This window comes from Telopea speciosissima, chromosome 11 (genome assembly GCF_018873765.1).
Source record: "Telopea speciosissima isolate NSW1024214 ecotype Mountain lineage chromosome 11, Tspe_v1, whole genome shotgun sequence".
NCBI classification, from domain to species: Eukaryota; Viridiplantae; Streptophyta; class Magnoliopsida; order Proteales; family Proteaceae; genus Telopea; species Telopea speciosissima.
This window is the reverse complement of record NC_057926.1, coordinates 53,696,783-53,721,176: the sequence shown is the minus strand read 5'-3', so window position 1 is coordinate 53,721,176 and position 24,394 is coordinate 53,696,783. Positions and strand designations below refer to the sequence as shown.

The 24,394-nt window shown below is 36.6% G+C and overlaps 2 protein-coding genes across 4 annotated transcripts in view; both read left to right on the top strand.

Annotated features, from left to right (window-relative positions):
• Nucleotides 1–1,557: 1,557 nt before the first annotated feature.
• LOC122645350 (probable aquaporin NIP-type) lies at nucleotides 1,558–5,732 on the top strand. The gene is made up of 5 exons (XM_043838662.1): nucleotides 1,558–1,674; nucleotides 1,776–1,997; nucleotides 4,815–5,012; nucleotides 5,228–5,289; nucleotides 5,514–5,732. Exons 1-5 carry the CDS (start codon nucleotides 1,558–1,560, stop codon nucleotides 5,722–5,724), a joined length of 810 nt encoding a protein of 269 aa, XP_043694597.1. The 3' UTR covers nucleotides 5,725–5,732.
• A 10,107-nt stretch (nucleotides 5,733–15,839) lies between these two features.
• The window catches only part of LOC122645753 (protease Do-like 7), a 60,004-nt gene continuing 51,449 nt past the window's right edge, over nucleotides 15,840–24,394 (top strand). For all 3 annotated transcript variants that reach the window (XM_043839106.1, XM_043839105.1, XM_043839104.1), the window contains exons 1-3: nucleotides 15,840–16,428; nucleotides 16,530–16,600; nucleotides 22,223–22,357. In XM_043839106.1, coding sequence (XP_043695041.1) covers nucleotides 16,143–16,428; nucleotides 16,530–16,600; nucleotides 22,223–22,357 — 492 coding nt within the window. In that variant the 5' untranslated portion in view covers nucleotides 15,840–16,142. The remainder of the gene's footprint in view (nucleotides 16,429–16,529; nucleotides 16,601–22,222; nucleotides 22,358–24,394) is intronic.

Genomic DNA, 24,394 nt, shown 5'->3' with positions numbered 1-24,394 from the left:
GTAAAGTGGTTGGCCTTGGGATGGTCTTCCTACTTGGGCCAAGACACATGGCGGCTCACGATTGGCCGGTGTGATTTTGGGTTTATTACATATAAACATACATACATATGGAGATGAAAGAGAAAACTGCCCACACTGTCCTCTTATGCCTTCTCATATGAAATTGTAAAATGACCAACCCACCCCTCCCCTTGGATACCTATGCGTGCTCCCAGGTTAGCCCATAGTACCTGGACTTGGTCCTTGGACTTCCTTGTTGGTCCTTTCCCATTCGGGCTAATCAAGTGAGATACAAGGTGGCTGGCCTTGGGATGGTCTTCCTACTTGGGCCGAGACACATGGCGGCTCACAATTGGCCGATGTGATTTTGGGTTTATTACATATAAACATACATACATATGAAGATGAAAGAGAAAACTGCCCACACTGTCCTCTTATGCCTTCTCATATGAAATTGTAAAATGACCAACCCACCCCTCCCCTTGGATACCTATGCGTGCTCCCAGGTTTTCATGCAGGCAGTGTTCTCTTTTTGCATTTGGATCCTCTACTGCCAAGCTGCCCAACAGGGCCATGCTGCGCAAATGCAACAAGGCAGGAAATGACCACCTTACTTCAGTCCGAGCACCTTGCTTAAATGGGAGTAAGGCAGTTATTTCCCACCTTGCTGTGTCTGCTGCCTTACTTTCTCGCCTTGCTGTGTCTGCGCAATAGAGGATCAGGATCCTCTTTTTTCCTAAATTTTAGCCGGTAGATTCAAGAATTTACTACCTATATGACATGTGGTGGAACCGTAGAAGGCTTAAATTTTTTGGATAAGTATAGTGCAAATTCCCAAACTATGAAATTATGATCACTAAATTCCGTGGAAGAACTTAGGTGCCCTTCTAGACTTTCTCACCTGTGACTCCAAAAAGAGAAAGAACAAAAATTCCGGTAAGAGTCACGAAATTGAAGTCCAGTCTTAAATGACGCCCAATTCATGGAAACTCCATTTATGATTCTTTCATGGCTAGCACTACTCTTACCCGTCTTTGTTTCCAAAAAATAAACCTCCTCTGAAGTTTGACCGCCCACTGTTAAATTCGTTAAACTTCTAGTTTCCATTCTTCTCCTCCTTCTCTCTTTGTCTCTCTCTCTCTCTCTCTCTCTCTCTCTGGATTGAGCCCTCGCTGATGTTCGAGGAAAAGAGTTGCTAGTTCCTGCATATATTCCTATCACAAATTTCTCCCCTATTACTCACCGTCTCGTGACCAATTGATTAACTGTACGCATTTACACCTCTCTAAAAAAATAAAAGGAAACTTCCCTTTTTCCTTTTTTGTTTTTTAAACGAAGAGACGGATTAGTTTACCAGATCATCAGATTACGCCACATTACACGTTAACTTCCATAACCATTAAAACCTTCCCCTTAAATTCATCCACCACCTTATATAAATATCTAACCTTCCTCGTTCTTGCCGTTTTAATTTGTATTTCCAAACCCTTCAAGTTTGAACACAAAAACAGAGTATACTCGTACAGAAAACTGAGAAAAGGAACAATATAGTTGAGAATGGCTGATTACATCGAAGAAGGTGATATAGAAGGAGGCACTCAGTCTGTGACAACCAACAAAGATAGCGATAACAGGGTTTGTTCATCTTCTGCCGTTGTTGTTCTGACCCAGAAGGTACTTCTACGTGCTCTGTCTCTTACCTTAATTACTTGAATGAAGAAAGAAACGATTTTTTTGAATTTTTTCTGTGAATCGTGAATTGGGTGATCTTTCAGTTTATTGCAGAGGTGATCGGAACTTACTTTGTGATCTTCGCCGGATGTGGATCGGTGGTGGTTAATAAGATATATGGATCGGTTACGTTTCCAGGGATCTGTGTTACCTGGGGTTTGATAGTGATGGTCATGGTTTACTCCGTTGGTCATATCTCCGGTGCCCATTTCAATCCGGCAGTCACTGTCACCTTTGCTATCTTCCGCCATTTCCCTTGGGCTCAGGTCTGTTAAGATTTTCCCATTTTCACTCGTTTTCTCTGTTAGTTGTTTTTGTTCTAAGTTCTAAATCACCAGTCTGGTCTGGTTTAGCCGGAAAGATTATTATTCCGGTAATCCAATCTATAGTTGCATTGATTTTGGCACCATTTCATGTATTGGAGGGTGATCATTTTGTCCTCCCACCAGTCATAGTATTTTCTTTTGAACCAAATATAACATAACCCATGCCGACAAGTTTCTAACTCAAGAAAACAAAAGTCTATATGTGGGGTCGGTTTTAATTAATTAGATGAAAATTTCTGTTGGGGTGACCGGTTTGTACTTTGGATTGGTTCCGAAATGAAAATTTTCAACTTATTTAGGGAAGAAAAAATCGCTTGAACCACAATAGAGGTGGGAGTTTAATGATGAAATCCATCGTTCAAGTGTTCAATTTGGGAGTTTAATGATGAAAGTTATTGTTCAAGAGTCCAATCGTAGGGTCATTCGGAGTTTTTTTTTTTCTCATATTTTAATGCATTATTTCAATAAAATATGAAATTAACTAAATATAATATAAAAATATATTGGCTTTTCGCCTACAAAGTCTATTTAGTAGGTCTCTAATGAGTTAGAGTTGAATTTTTCATCATTCTTATAGTCAAATCTACCATAAAAACAAATCATAAAGATTAGTAGGTTTCCAACCCATAATTGATTGTTTACCACAAAATAAAAAAACCCATAATTGATTTGGAGTTGAATTTTTCATCATCCTTAAATTCAAATCTACCACAAAAACAAATCATGAACACAACTTTACCATAGTTCTTAGTAAATATTTCTAAATTTTGATTTAATGGTATAATCCAATTGAGGAGGAAGTATGGCATATGCCAGCACTCCCACGAGTCTGTTTAGCTATCTTCTTTCGATATGAAAAGATACTTTTGCGACTCTCCCACCTTGTTTTGAAGAACAGAGAGATAGACACATGGGAGTAGGTTACACTCTCGTATAAAAAAACTACTTTGTTTTTCAATTGATCCTTCATTGATAAACCCTTGAAATTGGCCACAAAATGCGTATGTCTGCTATTTTTAATAGAATTTTATTTCAATAAATTAAAAATGTAAAAACAACAAATCTAACTTAAAAGAAAATTCAAATCCTTGACTAGTATGTGCTTTAGCTGAAAGAACCAAAATAATTGAGGCACAAAACTAAAAAATTTCACTCAACAATTCCTCCGTTTTGTCCTCTTAAACACAACAAAATTTATAATCAAGTTTATTAGCACTAATTCAATACTTACGCAAGTTTGAAAGGTTAATCTCACCTTCTTTTGCATATTTTTATTCTTGCATAAAAGATATTTGCACAATTATTGAACTGATATAATATGTCTAATGCTCCTTTACCGACCTACCTAGGAAGCCTTCCTCCATGATCCAACCCACTTATTTTTACCACTTGAGAAAATGATTTGGCAATTTCAATGATTGGATATGGGATATTGGGTATTTGGATACGTTACTTGTAAAAAATCATATATACTTTGGTATGTAGTGATAGTTTCCTTCTTTTATAGTTATCCATTTGTCTTAAAATATTTTTTGAAATTTAATATTTTGAATTATTTCTACAACATTTTTTCTTTATCTGTCATGTGGTCAACTTGAATTTGTTTAAAGGGTTTTTGTTATCGGCATTCCTTAAGGTGTCAATTAATTTCTTATCCTTTTAGTATTTTCTGTAGGTTTTTTTCTAATAAGGATAAATATTATCTTTTTATATAAATATACTTGAAATATGTACATGACAATAACACCTTTTGATGATAAGATAAAGATATATCACTTTCAAATTATTTTTTGAAATTTTTTTTATAAACTTTTTAGTATAAGATAAGGGATAACTAAAAGTAGGTGTTAAGTTCTAAATATACCTACAGAGGTGTCATCCACATACTCCCTTGTCTAAAACTAGTCATGCGTGTGAGGACCCTGTTGAGACATACCTACCCAAAAAATTTGTTTTCTTGTTTCGCCATGCGTAGACATTAAGGCCTTGCAAAAGGTCTTACCAAGAATAATTATAATTTTTTTTGGTAAAACGAAGTAATTCTAGTTCAATTCATCTTTCAGAAAACCTGGTGACTTGGTCTTGTCAAATCTGGTCAAGGCGAATCATGTTTTTTAATTTTTTAATACCATAAATATGTATAGATTAATAAAACATAGAAAATATAGAAAAATATTGGAAAACCAGAAAAAATAATTTAAGGACCCACATATCAATGCATTTTTTAATTTAAACCATTGAAAAAGAGAAGGGAATAGAGGATTTGAGTGTTTCTTAATGTTTTAGAATATAGATTTACTATTTTACTCAACTTAGTTTCTAAGTGAACCGACTTTATGGTGTTTTAAAAAACTCATCGTGTTTATCATAACTCGGGTAAAAATATCAAGTCTTATTTGACTCAGACGGTTTATAACCTAGTCTCGCCAATTTTTTGCCTTGATCTAGTCTATACGATTCTTGACCAAGTTTTCCAAAATTTTTGACTCGACTCGGGTGACTCGTCCCAATCAACCCAATCGTCCAACTATGCTTTAACTGTTAAATTGTCATTTGTGGAAGGACTGAGCTTCTCTCCGCTCATAGAGAACAGTTCACCCATCACCCTAGGGTTCACAACCCCTCCTAGCTCCTAGCCCCCACAATCCTCTCCCATTCACTACGGGTAGAGGAAAGTTTGTCGTTTGTGAAATTAATATTTTTGCTTTGATATTTTGTAGACTTGATAGTATGATATTCAAGCTATTGTACATTCAGGTGCCTCTATACATGGTTGCTCAAATATTAGGATCAATCTTCGCCAGTGGCACCTTGTCCTTAGCGTTTGATATCCAACAGAAGCATTTCTTTGGTACAATTCCCACTGGTTCTAATCTTCAATCTCTAGCCATGGAGATTATCATCTCCTTCCTGTTGATGTTTGTCATTTCCGGCGTTGCTACGGATAACAGAGCGGTTAGCAACTCTACCTTTTTTTTCCTTGGTGATATCAACTTAATATTAGATTCTAGGTCTAGAATGCATTCTGAAGCTAGAAAATGGAGAAGAATTGATTTTCAGATCGCATTCTAAACCTAGAATCTATTCCGAGAATACATACCAAAAACAACCTTCAACTATGACTGGAATTAAAATTGTGTGGACTTTGATTTCGAAACATGATTTTTCAGATTGGAGAACTTGCTGGAATTGCAGTCGGAATGACAATACTGTTAAATGTATTGGTTGCTGGGTAAGTCCTCATTCTTATGCTCTCTTTTTAGTCAATCTTTAGTTCTTAAGGTTGTGTTTGGTACATATTCTCAAATAGATTAGAGAAGAATTGGATTTCATAATACGTTCTAGACCCAGAATCTATTTTATGAATGAATACCAAAAACATTCTTAGATTTTCATATTTTCTGAACCTAATGAAGAAGAAGAAAAAAATTAAATGGCATATATGCTAATTTGCAGGCCAGTGTCCGGAGCTTCCATGAACCCTGCAAGGAGTCTCGGTCCTGCTATTATTATGCGCAACTACAAAGGGATTTGGGTTTACTTACTAGGCCCCCCCATCGGCACCATTCTTGGAGCTCTAGCCTATAACATGATCAGGTTTACAGACAAACCATTACGGGAGCTTACCAAGAGTGGATCATTCCTCAAGAGCTTCTCCAAAAAATAATTTAGCTTTACCTCTCTTTCTTATAGGCCATTGCTCATTCAGTACACATTTGAACATAACTGTCTTGGAAGTCATAAAGTTTTATCTGTCATGTATTAACCTTTTAAGTCTCAATTCATTTAAGATCAATCATGATTGTTCATCTTATTCTTTTGTTTTACAAATGTGGGATAATTAATATCGGCACTTGACCGTACGCGTAGCATGCACGCATGTACAAGTTATTCTAACCCCTTCAAGGGCGTGCAAGTGAAAATATTATTTCGTGTCGAATCTATCCGGAAAAAAATGTGTTGCTACACTTGTAGAAGGAATGTTCCTGCTAGTCTGCTTCTGTTTCGGTTCATAAAAGCCCTCCTCTAAGTTTTAGTATTTTCTAAAATACCTTTTAAGATCTCATTTCCTTTGCTATGGGCACATTCCTTCTACAAGTGTAGCAGTTAAATTTAATCCAATCTATCTTGAAGTTCTTCAAATGAGTAAAATATGTGCAGTAGGCTTACCCATTTATGGATATGTGCCAACCCAGAAGCAAAAATTCCCATTAATTTCTTGTGGGAAGAGAGCTTCAAATTTTATGTAAGCCTGGCCAAACCATGTGGCTAGAACAATAGAGTTGAGTTGAGTTGATCTGAGTTGAGTAAACTTGGTCGATAGAGGGTTAGGGATTCATTAACCTCGTAACTTTATCAATTCAAGGTTAATATATTTTGCAGTAAAATGAAGATCAATCAGGGTTAGGGTAGTATTTTTTCATCAACGGTAATTTGACGTTATGGTTAGACTCTTGAAACAGTGAGTCTCATCCTTACTTCTCATCCCTTATTAATAAAAGTTCAAAATATCTTTTTTTTTTGCTATAATCGAAGGGTCAGATCACGTGTCTAACGAGATTCCAATCTTTTAATAATTAAAGCAAATCAGGAAAGGGCAAAAATGGAATTTAGCATGTAGAGCATTGATATCATTTCTTTACCCCACCTCTTCCCTTGATCCTTCGACCATGACAACATACAATAGTTATAGGCTGCGTTTGGTATACATTATTGGAATGCATTTTGGGTTGATTTTGCATTCTCAAATGATAAAAATAATTGTTTTTATAGTTCAATAATGCGACATTGAACCAGAATGCATACCAAACACAGCCAATCGATTCAAATGGAGATACATGAAACGAAAAATATCTTGTGATCTATTCTAACCCTAGCATTCCTTTCTGGAGTTCTGGAGTTCTGGAGTTCCCTCGCTATTTTGCAATTATTAAAATCAAAGCAACGAACAAAAACTAGTAAAAAAGGGAAAATATCTTAAAAGCACCACAAAAAATAATCCTACTCAGGAAACCCATAATTTAATATACATGGAATATATGACTCATGCTCCTTTGGTTCTTTAAATTCAAAAGGTGGTGTGGCTCCCGACAACGGTGAAAGACTGAAAGGGCAGGGGAAGAATCTTAAAAGCCCCTTAAAAAATAATCCTATCTAGTAAACCCGTGGTTTAATAAAATAGCTATATTTATGAAACAATTAAGGCTTCTTAACCAAATACTCCCTTGTTAGGTTGTTATAGCAATTTTTAAGACAATATATGAAATGATAAAAACACCAGCAATGATACATCTACATAGATAACTTTTTTATGAGTCCTTTATCAATATATATGGTATCATAACCCAAATTGTAGGAGTAAGAGCTGGACTTTTGATGGATATTTGCACACTTAATGGTGTGGATTTTCATGGTGCTCTATCATGTTAAAGACTCCAACAACTAAATGCTTTAAGAAGAGGGCATGGGACATGAGATAGATTGTTATGTTTTAGGGATACAAATTATATACAATTTGACATTTTTTGTTTTTATAAAATATATAAATCTTTAATTGATTGAAAGGAAAAAAGAAGAGTAATTAACTAAAAGGAAAATCACTGAAAAAATAATCGAGATAATGTACGCTTTAGGCGCTCAGAGCTTTTTCCCTATATATGTATAGGGCAAATGTTCTCTGTGGGGGGAGCGGTGCCCCTGCCGCTCGCACGCACGTGGAAGCATCATGGGAATGAGATTTCTATTTTTCGTTGAGGATAGGGCGGTTATTTCACCCCCACTGTGTCTGGCTGTGGGAAAAAACGATCACTACTTGGTGGTGTTTTCTACGTCCTCTCACAGGGCACTGTGAGATGACACCTCTGCCCCCTACGGAGATACCCAGACATGCTCCCCCATTGGCCCAGATGCTTGTATAGAGACCATGCGACTAAGTAAAGATCTCTTGCCCATATATATATATATATATATATATATATATATATATATATATGGGAAAGAATTTTATGTTCTAGATTGTGGCCTCTGCACCAATGAAGGGTCAATGGGAACACGTATTAAAGCATCAACAGGTGCAGAATTTCTGACTTTCAAGGGACAGGGTGATTATTTTGCCCCATTCTATGTCCCGGACAAAATCTTTTTTCATATACATATATATGACAGAGAGATGACGATGTATTCATGTCATAGTCGATTGAGCCAACACCAACTTTATCAATGTAAAATGATTCTTTCTCTCTTGCTCCTTTGTCAAGTGGACCCATTGTGATCATGTCATAGTCGATTGGGCCAACACCAACTTTGTCAATGTAGAATGATTCTTTCTCTCTAGCTCCTTTGTCAAGTGGACCCATTGTCATAGTAGATTGGGCCGGCCAACACCAACTTTGTCAATGTACAATGGTTCTTCTCTCTAGCTCCTTTGTCAAGTGGACCCATTGACAATTTTCTGTTTTTTTTTGTATGAACAACCATTGACATATTTGGTGAGGAATAAAAGGGCACCAACCACTAGTCGGTAAAAATCATGTTCTTGGGCTATTCATATTGATTTGAAATTTGAATATAGTCGTGACTCCTGAGAGAGGGGGAACGCAAGATGAAGAGTGAAAATCCCCCCAGGGTATAGGACGATGAGAATCCTTGACTCCAAGACGAATGACATGGTGTAAGCATAAAATTTGATTGAGATGAGACTGTCAATTAAGGAGTTCCTTTATGAGAGAGAAAGAGAGAGATGGAATTTTTCATGAACTAAAATATATAATTGTATCTATTAGAAGGTTATGTTTTTTTCTTAATAGACACTTAAATGATCAATGAGTGTGTCTATTAGAATATATGTTTGAATGGTCAACAAATATGTCTTGTGATAAAAGATTTGATATTTGGGTATATCTTGGAGACAACCCTTGGTGATGTCTCTTTCTTTCATATATATATAGAGATGAGGTTTTAGCCCAAAATTCTGACAATTTTGAAGACAATCACAATCTCTTTGCTTTGGCTATTCGCTCTCTATTGTTTATATCCAAATGAGCACAACTCTTCGTGCCCTTAGTGGCCTAGTAAGTGAAGTACATCCCTACTCAGTAGCCTCATGTTTGGGGAGTTATTTTATCTTGCAGGCTGATTTGCAAGAATGCACTTTGCACCCTAGGGGCATCTACAGTCTTAAGGAGAGTGACTATGTGGAATGACTTACCCCAACCGATTCCTTAAGTTCTACATGATTTTTTTCAAATTCATGACGTTTTATATGGTACTTGAGATTACTATCATCAACTTCATCAGTTTGTCTACAATTAAGATAATTAATCTATCTCTCTTATTACATGTGATATCATGTATGATTTGACGGTTTATTCCAACAGAAATAGAGAGAGAGAGAGAGAGAGACAGAGAGCGAGCGCTGTGGCTCATGCCACCGAATACAAATTAATTAGTGTGCAAAACAAAAATCAAGTGGGGAGAGAAATAAGTCTTTTTTAAGGGTAAAACAATAGATTAAGCACTAAGATAAAAGAACAAAACCAACTCGATCCATATATATTATCTTCCTATGTTTATCTATTCTAGTTTTGTTTCGAAAGCATATGGGGTATGGAAACTTGAACTCTTTCCTACTCCTTGCCACTGAAACTCCTTGCACTGATATAACCAATCAATTAGATCCTGAGTCTTGACAATCCGTCCAAACATCAACTATTGTATCTTTCAATGACTTTGCTCTTTGCATTCCTTAAAGTAATCCCCTTCCCTTTGTCCCTGAGAACATCCTACAATTCTAAAATCCATAGAAGTCAAAACAAATTTATTGTCAAGTATATAAATGGGCCCTTTCTAGTCTGCTAAACTGCTTTTGGGAACCCCATTTTTCTAGGGATCTCATGGACATTGTAACTTCTTTTTTGATTCGGCCTAATGAATAGTTTTTTACACCAAAAAAAAAAAAAAAGAAGTCCTTATCAGAGGTCCCATCACATATAATAATTGGATGATGTGATTAAACCAGCTCCAAGTAGCCCATATGAGATAATATGGCCCAAGAAAAAATGAGTTCTTTAGGAGGTGAAAAATAACTTTAAAAATTTAAAATATGTAACCCAATGATTGATAGTATTTACAATTACAAAGGAGTTTGGACAACAACTTAAAGATTCTTTGATTCTGAGCTATCCAAATAAAATAAATAATTATAGAGAAAAATGAAAGAAAGAATGTTTTTCCCGTAATTAAAAATAGAAGGATTAGTAAGAAAAGAAAGGACCAAATCATAGAGTGAGGAAGCTTGGAGGTGTTCACTGCGTAATCCCAGTAAGTAGTGAATTGTTCCAAAGAGAGAACCCTAGAGTTAGTGTAGGGACAACCAAAATTCCTGATGAACCATATTGCTTAAAGGAACTTAATTTAACATTATATAGCACCAACTCTGGCCAGCAAGGGATCCAAGGATCGTGCCAAATGTTAATAGAATGGTTATCTCCAATTTTCCAATAGACCAGCCTTCTCAAAGATGGAATGATGTGTTTTATATTATTCCAAATCCAAGAACCGTTCTTAAAAGTGAAGTTCGAAGCTAATAGATTTGAACGAGATAGATAAATAAGTTAGTTTCATGAATTTGCTTTATTTGTGAATACTGGTTCTTGTTGTCACCAAAGTGGTGAAACTCAGAAGTTGTAACCTTCTTTTGATTGTTCCTTTTTTTATTCACAAAAATTATCTAAGTTAGGGGTAAAAAAGTTTTCAAAATAATTCGAAAGTGAGTTATCTTTACGCCATTACCAACAATTGTCATTGTCTTGAACATTTTTTGAGCATACATGTGAAATAAAATTTTACCATCATTAGAAGAAGAAGCGTTACACGAAATAGAATGAACGCCTTGCACTAAGGTGAGTAAAAGTAAGTTGCAACTTGTTTTTCACCAACTTTGGTTACAATAAAATTTTCCATAGGAAGGAATTGTTTGAATTGCACATCTATAGGTGTATTTAGAACATATAATCTTCTTTTGATTGCCCCTTGGCTTGTTGTTCTTTAAAGTAGGAGTAAAAGAGAGAGAGTTTTCAAAATTATTTGAAAGTGACCTACCATTGTATCATTTCAAAAGGTGTAATTCTCTCGCATATTTTTCGGGTACACTTGTGAAATGATTGATCATACCCTCATTAAAAAAAGTCCATTAAACTAAAAGGAGTGAAAAAATAATATTACAAATCAGTTGACACCTTAAGGTTGTCAATAAAAAAAATTGTCAAGGTCTCTGTGTTTACTAGAGTTGCTTAAAAGAGAGGATATTGTATTGGCCTTTCGAAATTATGAGAAATCTCATGCTCTTCGAGGAGACAAAATGAGATGTCTACAATAATATAATGTTGTCAGTCATTGTATAATGTACAATATTTTCATGCATTGAAGTTCACATGTTGACCAATAAATATGACACAAAGCTATATTAAAAGTTGAATGAAATGTAAAAATAGAAAAATAATAACCAAAATTTTAGGATTACATTTTGGGAAATGAAAATATCATTTGAAATAAAATGTTTAAAAAAAAACTTCAATCAAAATTTTCAAAAGTTTGAAATATTTTGTTTCAATCCTTCATGAAAATTATATTTGAAACCTCAACTACAATTCTCAGGCAAGATGTACCCATTTTTCTGTATTTCATTTTGAGATAAAGTTTTTCTCTTGTTTGTGGATGGAGAGAGAACCATGATTTGACATTATGGAGGTCTTTTGGGCAGGTGAGTTTCACCATTAGTTTTCAATTCTTATTGTACAAAGTCGAAAACACTCTTCCACACTTTACGCCTTTACGCCATAGTTCGGATGTTGTGGTATAGGATGCTCTATTTCATTATGGGTGACGGAAAACTCAAGGGAAGTTGGGTTTTTGATGATCATTTTGAGTGCAAGAAGACAAACAGGGGAGAGTAGGACCCACCTGATCCAATAGCTACCCCTGTTATGTTTCATCCATGGCATGTGAGTGCTGAAATATATGACCTCTCATATATTTTCTCGCTTCTTTTATTAGTAACACTGTAGGCTCTATCATACACTTCAACATCTATCGAAAGGGACATTTTCCTCTCCTTAACGTGAATGATGTGTGAAGCTAGCTTATAGATCCCTCTCCTTTTTTATTTTCTCTTATATAGAATTTTTTTCCCGCCACTATACCTACCTAGTGAAGTATAACACTTCACCATTTGCCACATGCAATACATGAATTAGTCAATGTGATAGTGAATCAGACAAACATCTCATTAGTACAATTTCAACTTGTATTCAGCACTATTTGATGGAAATTTGATAATTTTATTAAGGTCAGAGATTGGGCATGCCGCTAGTTTTCTTGGAGCTAGCGACTCAATCACTGAGGGTTGGGATGGAAGGGGTTGGGGGGCTTTTCCATGGAGTGAGGAGAGAGGCAAACATAGTGTTGGGCACAATGTTGTGCCCAAATGACAAAAAGTGAAGTGTTATACTTGAATAGGCATAGTAAAGTCTAGAAGGACCCATATTTTTTTATTGGAAAAAGGACTGTCCTGAGTGTAGCTTCTGCGCCCATCTCTATTGATGCTTTCTTGCGTGCTCTCATTAACCCCGCATTGGTATGAGACTCTTCCCCTTTTTTATTTGAATAATTTTGATCGAAAAAGAACGGGGACAATGCAGAGTAGACGAAGGCTTTTTCTGTCAATGGTCCTACGCTTTGGGTGGCTAGCTATCTAATCCATATGTGGTATATCTGTCCAAGAAAAAAAAATACAGGGTTTTTTCACGTACCTCCCTTGAGGTATCAGATAATTTCAAAAATATCTCTCAGTTTTTCAAAATTCTACGTGCCCCTCTATGGTTTTTAAAGGTTAACACATGCTTCCATTCCGTTAGTGTAGGATTAATAACATTAAAATCAATGAGTAAAGTTACCAAATTGCCCTTGCAAGAAAAAAAAAGGGTTTTTGTCAAATGCCCCCTAAAAATACCCATTTATCCAAATGCCCCCTACAACTTTTTTAATTATAAACTCCCCCTATTTTCAAAACTTTGTAGCATTTTGATCCAATCCGTTAGAATGGGATGTTGGACGTTAATTTTAGGGAATCTAATGACCAAAATGCCCTTATAATAAAAACACATCAAAATTAAAGATTAAAATGACCAAATTACCCTCATCTTTCCCAAATCGTTTAGGGTTTGAAACTAAATTTCTTTTCCCCAAAACGGTTAGGGTTTGAACCCATTTGGAAAGCAAGGGATCAGAAGAAGAAAATGGTGGATTCTGAGACCACACCACTGCTTGTAAGTTATTGTTGATTTGAAGATCAAACCAGACCTTGCGGCTGGTTATTTTCTCTGTTCCTGCTGCTAGTCCGAGTGTACTGATCTCTGCAAACTTAAGGCCTTTGCTGCTGATAGTTTGGGATTGAAATATCCCCCTAAGGAGTCACACTCGACCAGCATTTGAAGGAGATCTGACCTCAGATCTGGGAGATATTAAAATTTCCAATCATTACCTGCACTGACTTGTCCCCAAGTTTTCCTCTGCTGCAACTTTGAAGAGCTATATCTTAGCAATCACCGATTGGAATTGGGTGATATTTGGAGCCTAGGACCTTCACACAGAAACCAACACTCCACCTGAAGTAGGTAGTCTTTGGATCACTGCAAGGGCTGATGCCAGATTTCTCCTTTGGTGATCTAAATTAGGGAAGTTTTGCAACTGCAGTTCCAGCCATCAATTGAACCTGATTTTTGAAGAGCTGGTTCACCATATCATTCTTTCCATTTGATGGTAACTTCCTCCCTAATCCATTGACTGATACTGTGGTATTTAGTTCCAAGTTTAAATATGAAAATAGACTCTGTTCTGAGCATGTGATAGTTGAATGGGAAATGTCAAGTGAAATATGTTTCATAAACGAAAGTGCTTTCTCCATTTACAGTGAAATTTATTCATTTTTCACGGTTTATCTTTATGCATTTGGGAGGAGAGCAAGAACCTACAAAGCTTACAAATTTTGTTAGATGACATCTGTTGGTTACTTGGTTGCCTCCATGGATTTAAAAGTTCCCAATTTTGAGCGCCCAGTATCGTATCCAATTTCATGTGTTGGTATTACAAATCCCAATTCTCTTGTGATGTTTGCATTTATCAAACTTTGAAACTGTTTCTTCATTTTCGTTGAGCGCCCAGTATCGTATCCAATTTCTTCTTTTGATCCCTTGCTTTCCAGATGGGTTCAAACCCTATCTGATAAAAAGATTTCAGTCTCAAACCCATTTGGGGAAGATGAGGGCAATTTGGTTCATTTGTTCTTTAATTTTGATGGGTTTTTATCAAAGGGTCATTTTGGTCATTAGATTTTCTAAAACTAACGCCTAACGTCCCATTTTAGCGGATTGGACCAAAATACTATAATGTTTTGAAAATAAGAGAGAATTTACAATTAGAAAAGTTGTAGAGAGGCATTTACACAAATGGGTATTTTCAAGGGGGCATTTGACAAAAACCCAAAAAAAAAACCAGTAACTCATCTTCCCCAAATAGTTTATTTTTTCCTTACGGTGAAAAGAATCCAACTTATCCTAGGATTTGAAAAAAAAAACAAAAACCCTACTCATCTTCCTCAAATCGTTTAGGGTTTGAAAAGGGGAAGATGGCAGGGACATGAACCAACTCAATAATTGATTGATGAGCTTATTGAACTCAGAAGATTTCGTTTCAATAGGGACGAAATTCTGGTTTGTTCTCGACGAAATCTTCCATAAACATAAGCTATAACATCCAAATCAACTAACTCAAATGCCAAATCACTTTAAATCCTCTAAGAATGGATGGCGATAAACCTAATTAGATCGAAACAGTAACCACACATTTTTCCAGCATCGTTTGAATCCACAAATATGTCAGATTTGTCACGGACGAGCACTTGTATAAGACATCGATGGTTTCAAAGAGGACATGATACAATTCTTAGAGATTGTCCAAAACAAGAAGTACTTTGGTGGAGATCCAGCGGGAAAAAGGAAAAAATTGTGTACTTGTATCGCTTTTTTCTTCTTAATCCTATATTTAAACATCCTTATTTACGATTTCACTCCATTAATCATTCCTTCTTATTAAATTGCTTCTTCCTATTCACATTTCTGAAAGTTGAAACTCAAGGAGACTCCATTGTATATTTGTATTTATCGAAGGAGAAAGCAATAGGAAGATTTGCTCACTGAAGAACCGCTTTATTCTTTTCTACAACATCTCTTCGGTATTTTGATTCAGTTTTTGGGGGTGGGGGTGGGGCTGGGTTGCAGGAAGGATACCTGCAACTCATCTTCCCCTTCCTCAAACCCTAAATGATTTGGGGAAGATGGTTGGGTTTTTTTAAAAAAAAAAATAAATATATAAGGGCAATTTGATCACTTTACTAATTGATTTTAATGCTGTTAGTCCTACACTAAGGAATGGGGGCATAGATTAATTTTTAAGAATCTCAAGGAGGTGCGTAAAATTTTTTAAAATTAAGAGATATTTTTGTAATTACATGATACCTAGGAGAAGTACGTGAAAAAAACCCAAAAAAAGAAAAAGAAAATGAAGGCTGGGGAATGGGGACCTTTCTGTAAATTTGTTCGAATAAGGACAGACGACGATGGCGTGATGGGTTTTCCAGCCTTGTAGTGAGTTAGTACTACTGGCTACTGAGGATACTCCAACCCATTCATTCAAAGTAATCAAAGCTGACAAGCATCAATCTCTGCCCAGTAAAGCCTCTGCCATTTTCTTCTCTCTAGCAACTTTGTCGTCGACGGAAAGTCGGCCTTGTGTCAGATTTTCCGTCGTCGGATCAGAAATATTGTTGCTTCACGTGTACCGACAATCGTCGTCAAGCTTCTCCAGTTTTTCTCGATGATCCGTTTTTCCTGAAGCTGTCCGTCATAAAACTCCATTTAAACCCTAAGTCTTGGAATCTGGGATTGTTCTTCGATTCACTCATTGTAAGTTTGCAACTTACTGAACTGTTGGACGTGAATTCACTATAAGTCAGATATTCTGGTGGTAGAAATGGGAGACAATTTGGAGAGTTTGGGTTCTGAGACGGCATCAGGAATGGAATCGTGCATGAAGGAGGAACTATGTATGGAGATCGATCCGCCTTTCAGAGAGAACGTAGCGACAGCGGAGGATTGGAGGAAGGCTCTGAATAAGGTCGTTCCGGCTGTGGTCGTGCTCAGAACGACGGGTTGTCGAGCATTTGACACGGAAGCTGCCGGTGCGAGCTATGCTACGGGGTTTGTTGTGGACAAGCGCCGGGGAGTTATCCTCACAAATCGTCATGTTGTAAAGCCAGGTACTTTCTTTTATACAAGAATTATATCATCATGTACATTTTATGATGTGATAAGCGGGATTTTGTTTAATTTTGTCAAACATTGCCCCAATGCTTGGCAGGGCCCGTGGTTGCAGAAGCTATGTTTGTAAATCGTGAAGAAATTCCGGTGCATCCCATATATAGAGATCCGGTAAGTGTGTTATCTCTATGTTCTGTTTTTCGTTTTTACCACCCCGTCCTTGATTTTGTTGCTACTGATGGAATTGTGTGCAAATGGTGAATCAACTAATCAGCGTTCTATTTTGCTATAATATCTCATGAACATGTTCTTGAGAATTTAGAAGCCATGTCAGGGAAATCATATGTACTTTTGTTGTACTCAAAAGATATTATTGGTTATGCTTCCGTGAAAGAATAAGAATAATCCCAGCCTTGTGATTACATGGGGACTTTGTTTTCTGGTATTCCAGAGGGCGGGCCTTAGAGCAACAGTAAGGTTGCTCCATTGTGATTATGTGGTCACGGGTTCTAGTATGGAAACAGCCTCTCTGCAAAAGCAGGGGTAAGGCTGCCTACATTATCATCCTCCCCAGACCCTGCAGTGGCGGGAGCTGCATGCACTGGGTACGCCCTTTGTTTTATGGAATTCCCAATGGTTTGAAAGGAAACTTCCCATCCCATTAAATCACTCCTTCTCAATCCCCCCATGTGAAGGTGGGCCTCAATCCCAGATCACTGCTAGAACTAGCAAGCAAGGATCGAGATCTTGGTTTCGGTAATGTAAGGCTAATTTACAAGTAAACTAACCCCAGAATTACCCACTAAACAATGAAATTCAAGTATCAAACAACTCCCAAACCCAGGCCTAGTTTAGGCAGAGAACCAGAAAATAAAAGGCAAGGACTGAAATTAGATATGTATCAAATTAGAAGGTAAGCAGTACTAACCAAACCAGCCAGCAGTTTGGTGTCGAACTGAGATTGAAGGAGGGTCCTGGTAGCAGTGAGAAATCCTCCAAATCTCAGCCAATTCTGACCAGTGGTTGCAGAAATATGATCTTCCAAGTCGCAGCAGCAATAGGCTTCCAATAACCCTAGTCGATAGCACAGAATAGGTGGCTTCTGGTGCTGAACAACAGAGCACAGTCAGGGGTAATAGAACACTTGAATGTGGCCCTTAGGGGGATTGATTGAACCTCAGGGTTCTAGCATAATAGGGCCTCAGGTTGCTGAAATTACTAGGATCAACCTGCTGCCCAGAAAATTAGAAAGTGACCTAACTGCAGGTCTGCAGAGTCTTCACAACTAGCAGGGAACCTCCAGCAGCAGCTAGGTTGTTGAAGGTCTTCAAACAGATTCCAGAACTCAACAAAGGGGTCCACAGTTACAGTGTTGCAGGCAGGAATCAAAATAGAAAGAGAGAGAAGGGGGATCAAGTGAAGAAGATAAGAAGGATAGATAGGTAGGGGGATAGGGTCGGCTCTCTCAGCCTTTCATCCTCTCATCAGGACACTCAACTCAAAGCAAGTTTTCATTCATCAATAAATCGTTGGGAGGCCTCTAAGGGCATTACATTATATAGACTCAAGGGTTGAGCCCAAAATAGAAACAATAAAAATAGAAAGTCTCTTATAAGAGCTGAGACTTGAGTTACAAGTAATTTAACAAAATAAAATAGAAACTCTAACTGAGCTAAGTTACAAAATAGAAACTTCCTATAAATCTAGCTGCCATACATTAAAATAGAAACTCCTAAAACCAAAAATAGTAACAAACTGAAATTAGAAGCTACCTAAATGAAACGAAATATGCTTTCTAAAACTGAAAATAGAAACTAAACTATGGCAGCATTAGGATAGAATCTTCCTCCACTTGATGGCCACAAGATCTTCTGAAAAGCATCCCCACACAAGGCAAAATATGGACTGTGACACTGTTCACGTGAACGTACCATGCAAGGTTTAAAGTATCGGTCGGGTATTTTAAGAGACGTATCGTATCGGAGATACGTATCTAACGATGCAGAAACGCATGAAAATGGTTAAATTACACATGGAATGCTTTCCAACAAATCCAAGATTGTTTAAACCTGATTTATATTGAAGGAGTTATGTACTGGTCAAACTTAATTTGGTCTGCGTGAATGCTGTCAAAATCGCTCTGAATGAATATATTTTTTTGGGCATCAAAACAAATGAATATTTTACCGCACTTTTGGTTTTTAGCAATTTTTTACCATATTAAGATTTATGGAATTTTTAGATTTGAGAAAAACCCCAACATTAGAAAGTTGAAAATTGCACCTACCAAAGTCAACCCCCCAGTTTTTGTTCTTGAACTGGGGGGTTGACTTTTTATCCTTTTGGAATTTTATTTTTTAACTATTTTTCTTGGATTCAAATAGGGGGGGTACTTGCTTATTTATGAATAATATCTTAAGTAAATGAAATACAAATTTATTTACTTAAATGATATTAGGCATAAATAAGTATCTGTCCTGGTTTCCCACTAAGTGAAACTCCTATTTGGACTTTGATTTTTCAAAATCTGATAGTGCCATTATGTTTAAATGACCCAAAATAGGCTGTGTACCAACTTTCATGACCAAATTAGGTCTAAAACCCATTGAAACCAGCCATCGAGTTGAAAAAAAAAACCCCAACTAGTGGAGATCTCGACCCAACTTGCTTTTTGGCCAGGTCGAAACCTGTACTTGAGACGAGTTCTTGAACCATGCCCAGACCCCGCAATGGTGGGAGCCTTGTGCACTCGGTACGCCCTTTTAATTACTAGTTAGTATTAGTAGTTAGGACCATTAGCTATTAGTTTAAAAGTTATCTTGTTTTACTAATATATTAGATAATGTTAATACTATTTGTTGGACTCAGTTTGTAGGAGATAACATTAGTTTTGAGTTAGCTTTGGATTCTTTCCAAAGAATCTACATATGGAAGAGTTTCCTTTTCAGTTTAAGTCTTTTATTACTTCATTATTAAGTTGTTTTAGGACTCTTTTCTTAACCTGCGCGAGGGAAGAGATTTTCTATTCTTTTTGATCTTTATTTCAAGAGTTGAAGTCAACTTAGAACTCACCCTACGAGAATTGATTTGTGGTTGTTGCCTCTCTGCTTTTCCCGCCTCCCTCAAGTGTCCTCCCTTCTCTCTCCTCCTTGCGATCTCTGCATCAATTTTTTGATAGATAAGTTATTAAAAATAAAAAAAAGAAAAAAGAACTGGACCAAGAGTCTTTTCCTGTTAGGAAGCAGGTATCCTGGTTGATGGTTGACTCTTTAAGGCAGCCGAGTTTCTGGAAAAGCTTGCCCATGCGATGCATGCACCAATACCAGTCAAAGAGTAGTCAATGAAGATGGTTTTAGCACTCTATGTTAGGCTGTGCTTGTTGAGGCATTATGCATGCTGAAGCAACTCGAGTCCACCAATTTATACTTTGGATTACATGAGTATCACATAGTTCATAATATTTTCCTCTCAAGGTTCTAAATCTCGGGTTTGAGGCCGGTTTCGACCAGTTCCAAAACCGAGATAGGCCAGGTTTCGACCATATCTCGGTCGAAACCTGGTAATTTCTCTAGGCCATTTTGAAACCTTGTTTTGAGGCTCAGAAGTTGTTTTTTTGTCCTGAATCCTGATTTTGTTGCGCTGCCTATTTTTGACAATTTGAACCCAATCCATGTATTAGTTTCACCATAAAAAACATTCAAAATGGTACTTGTGGTTTTGACCCAAGTTTGATAGTGTATATTGTTCTTGGAAATGGTATTGAACCAGAATAATCCATTATTTATGCCAAATACCATTTAAGTAAATGTAACTTAAATGTTTTGCATTTACTTAAGATATTATTCATAAATAAACAAATACCCCCATTTGAATTGAATAAAATTAGTTAGAAAATCAAATTCCAAAAGGATAAAAAGTCAACCCCCTAGTTCAAGAACAAAAACTGGATTTTTGGCGGTAGGTGAAATTTCAATTTTCTATTGAAAGCTTTCAAACAAATCCAAGATTGCTTAAATCCGATTTATATTGAAGGAATTATGTTCCGGTCAAACTTTATTTGGTGTGCGAGAATGCTGTCAAATCGCTTTGAATGAAATTATTTTTTTAGGTATCAAAACAAATGATTATTTTCCATATTAAGATTTATGGAATTTTTAGATTTGAGAAAAACCTCAGTATTATAGAGTTGAAAATTTCACCACCTGTCAAAAAAATCTAGTTTTTGTTCTTGAACTAAGGGGTTGACTTTTTTCCTTTTGGAATTTTATTTTTTAACTATTTTTATTAGATTCAAATGGGGGTATTTGCTTATTATGAATAATATCTTAAGCAAATGTTTTGACAAATATAAAATATTTGCTTAAATGATATTTTGCATAAATAAGGTGGTTCAACCAGGTTCAGGTCGAAACTCCCAGTCCCAGGTTTTAAGGGTGGTTCAGGTTGAAACTTGCAAAACTACCGAAATATGGCTGAAACATGTCGAAACCAGGTACAAATTGGTATCACATATCAGTTTCATCTCGGTTTCTTGCAAAACCGTGATATCTTAAGTTTCGACTGAGATTTAGAACCATGTTTCCTTTTTTGTGACAATCAATAGCCTAAGACAAAGAGACTATAGATTTGAGGGAAAGCTCCTGAAAGCAGAGAAAGAAGGGAAGGAATAAAAAAACCCCAAAACTAGAAAACCACCGTAAACTTCCACAGACAGAGCCCAGCAAAATACCACTCACCTCCTTCCCAATTGCAAAACCAGAAACACCTACTAGCCATCTTAAAGCTCTTCTTCTATGCCTAGTTGCTTGATTCAGTGTCTTCTGTGTTGACTGAAGTCTTATTCATAGGGACAGTAGCTTGAGGGATTATTGAATTGATCTGCACTCTTTATCAGATATTACTGTGTTGTTTTGGGTTTCCTCTGTAGCTTGAACTCTGGAAAATTTAGAGCATATTTGAAACATAATGACCCAGTGCTTGATCGTGTCAAGATTCTCTTATTGCCTCTCTTATGTTTCTTTGAACCCAACCAAACGATGCCTTGTTATTGCAATCCAAGCATTACCCGACCAACGATGGTTGCGTCATGTAGGCATGAACAGAATGCTTTCTATACTGTGTATGTCTTACTTGGGTCTGTATTAGGGTCTAGCTCATTCTCTCATGTTGAAGAGGATGCTCAGGTTTGGTTTGCAATTACTTTAATGTGGCCCATTTAGCATTGTTTCTGGGGTACTTGATAATTTTAGTATAGTGGTTGGATCAGCAAGGGTTGCTGTCTCTGTGGGTCCTACGGGAACCACCTAGGGGTCAACCATTGTCCAATAGTCCATTTTGAGGGGCAGGTTCAGTTGTTGCGAGTCTTGCGACTAATGGCTTTAGTGTGGTTATGCAGTTATTGGTTTTGGTTTTTCCTTTTTTTTTTTTTTAAAAAAAAAAATATTGATTTTATTAGAAGAAGGAAAATCCAAAGCAAGGAGCATAGCTCCTCAATTTCCTTTCTTGGTTGCTGTTGCTGTGGGTTCATGCATTTTAATTGATTTTGGTTAATCAAGGTGCATCTGTGCCATGTTTGGCTTGTATGTGTATTTAATCATACTTCACTTTAAGATCATATATATTTTTTCTATGAAATAGTGAAAATTTGATTGGGGATTTAGCCAGTAGAAATCAGAACATCTATGTATTTTGTAGTTAGTGTATTATGCTATGTAGACATGGGCTTGATTGAATTATTAGTTTTTACAGATGAGTTTATGCATGTGAATAACAATGTGATGTACTTTCTCCCAGGTCCATGATTTTGGCTTCTTTCGTTATGATCCTGATGCAATACAATTTCTGAGCTACGAGGAGATTCCTCTTGCTCCTGAGGCTGCTTGTGTTGGACTAGAAATCAGGGTTGTGGGTAATGATAGCGGCGAGAAGGTATATAAATTTTCATTTTCATTGATTGATATTTATCTGCTATTTTCAGTCTATAGTATCACTTTTGCTGATATGGTTCACTCAGATGCAATGCATCAGTCTGGCAAACTATCTTTATGGTGGGTGTGTTTTGATTTTATCTTTTGGAATTATGATTTTCAGGAAATTGGGAGGTCTAATTAATGACTTGAAGTGATTGATACTTGTTAATGTAGTTCTAGATTGAAATAATCAAACTAGAAGACAAAACCAGATTCTGTTCTTCAAAGGGTGACTCGATTAGGGTTCTAATGGAAAAGGCTAAATTAGGGTTAGGGTTTAGTGGGGTTTAGGGTTTGAGGTTAGGGTTAAGGTTAGATGATATATGGGAATATTCCAGTGATGGTTTTGTTGAAAAAAAAGAAAAAAAAACCAGAGACTGCTATACAGAATTGGCAGCAAGGTTTGTAAGATTGGGAATTACTAGGGTTAGGTTATGGAAAACCACCAGGTTTGGATCGAGCCTCCTATTGGGTGTGGGGAATACTCAATCAAGCTTGGGGAGGGTTTTGATGGCTGATTTAGGTTATGCTGGTTGTGGGTGGTCTAGAAGAGAAGAAGAGAATAGTTAGGGTTTTGATTCAGGTTCACAGTTACTTGTGTATTGAAGAACAGACTTGAAGACAGCTTTGTTGATGTAGAGATTGCTTGAAACCAGAACTTGAATGTAGACAGCAATGTAGAAGATGTAGAATCAATTCGAACCACCCGGGCTTCCCACTACGAAATGTCAATCGGATCAAACACTGATTCCGTCAGCCTTGATCAAACATAAGACAATTCTCCTTAGAGAAGACAAGTTGCAGCAGCAGCTTTGAAGAGTAATTTTTCAAATTGTGAGGTAAAGAGGAGCCCCAAGATTTATTTATTTGTAAGGGCCAAAAGGCCTATTTCCTATTCAGCCTAAGAGTAGAAACCCCTGACTGAATTACATCAACAGCTCCTCTCTCAAGACCGTGGAGAGGAGTGGGCTAATTTAAGTTATCACATGACAACTTAAGTTGTCACATGACCCTAAAACAAATTAAAAAGAAATCTACTAATTTCACTTAAATTGAACCACTGGTTCAAAGCAGTTTTGGACTGGTTCAATTTAAAACACCAAACATGAAAATAAAACTAAGTATGGAACTAAAACAGCCAATCCCGTATGCAACCCTATTACCCATACTTTAGGTTCATAAAAGTGACTTATTACATTGAAAATCCATGGGATCAAAGGCCCAACATGTATATAACCCATCCCTAGACTTATTCCTAATAAAACAAGCTTATTTCAGTGATGAATCTGCATCACTTGTTCATATACATAGTTGTTTTGCATTCCTAAAAGCTCAAGCTTTGGGGATAAACAGTTGTAACAATACTGATTGGTGGTTAAGGGTTTGAAATATGAGGTAATGCTTGGCTTTAGAGATTAGAGTCCTTGACCTTCTATGGGTGGATCTTCCAATTCTTACCACCCAAGGGAGCTGGATTGGGGAATTGAAGAAGTTAACCCCTTTAATGCAACCAAAAGTGGTCCAATGGAAATTAGCGACTGGCAATGGCTGTTTAGCTTCAAGGACCAAGAAACACACTTAACCAATTCACATTTGTTATTTAATTTCAGAAGTTCAAACATTATCTTTGTGACTCCATATCGGTCACAAATAAATATGACATTAATATTTCACATTGAATAATGAGGTCATTATGATTTGCAAAAGGAGGAGGTAAAGTTGCTTATGTTAATTGTTGTTTAATCAATGACTCTCAAAATTTTTTTTGGGGTGTGGGGTATTGGAGTATCTTAAATGCCCTTAATAGAAAGAAACCTGTCCAAAAGTATTATATTTAACTTGTACATCTGTAAACTCATTGTAGAAAATTCTATATTTTGACTGCCGCGTAGAGCGTTTTGGTTGTTCAAGCATAAGATGATCAAACCACCCATAAGAGTATATCAAAAATGATTTTTGTTAAAAAAAAAAATTGTAGTAAGGCAAAATATTAATG

Coding starts and splice junctions, on each gene's coding strand:
- LOC122645350 (XM_043838662.1), top strand. CDS start 1,558: ATGGCTGATTACATCGAAGAAGGTGATATAGAAGGAGGCACTCAGTCT. Junction 1,998..4,814: donor GCCATTTCCCTTGGGCTCAG/GTCTGTTAAGAT, acceptor TTGTACATTCAG/GTGCCTCTATACATGGTTGC. Junction 5,013..5,227: donor TTGCTACGGATAACAGAGCG/GTTAGCAACTCT, acceptor ATGATTTTTCAG/ATTGGAGAACTTGCTGGAAT.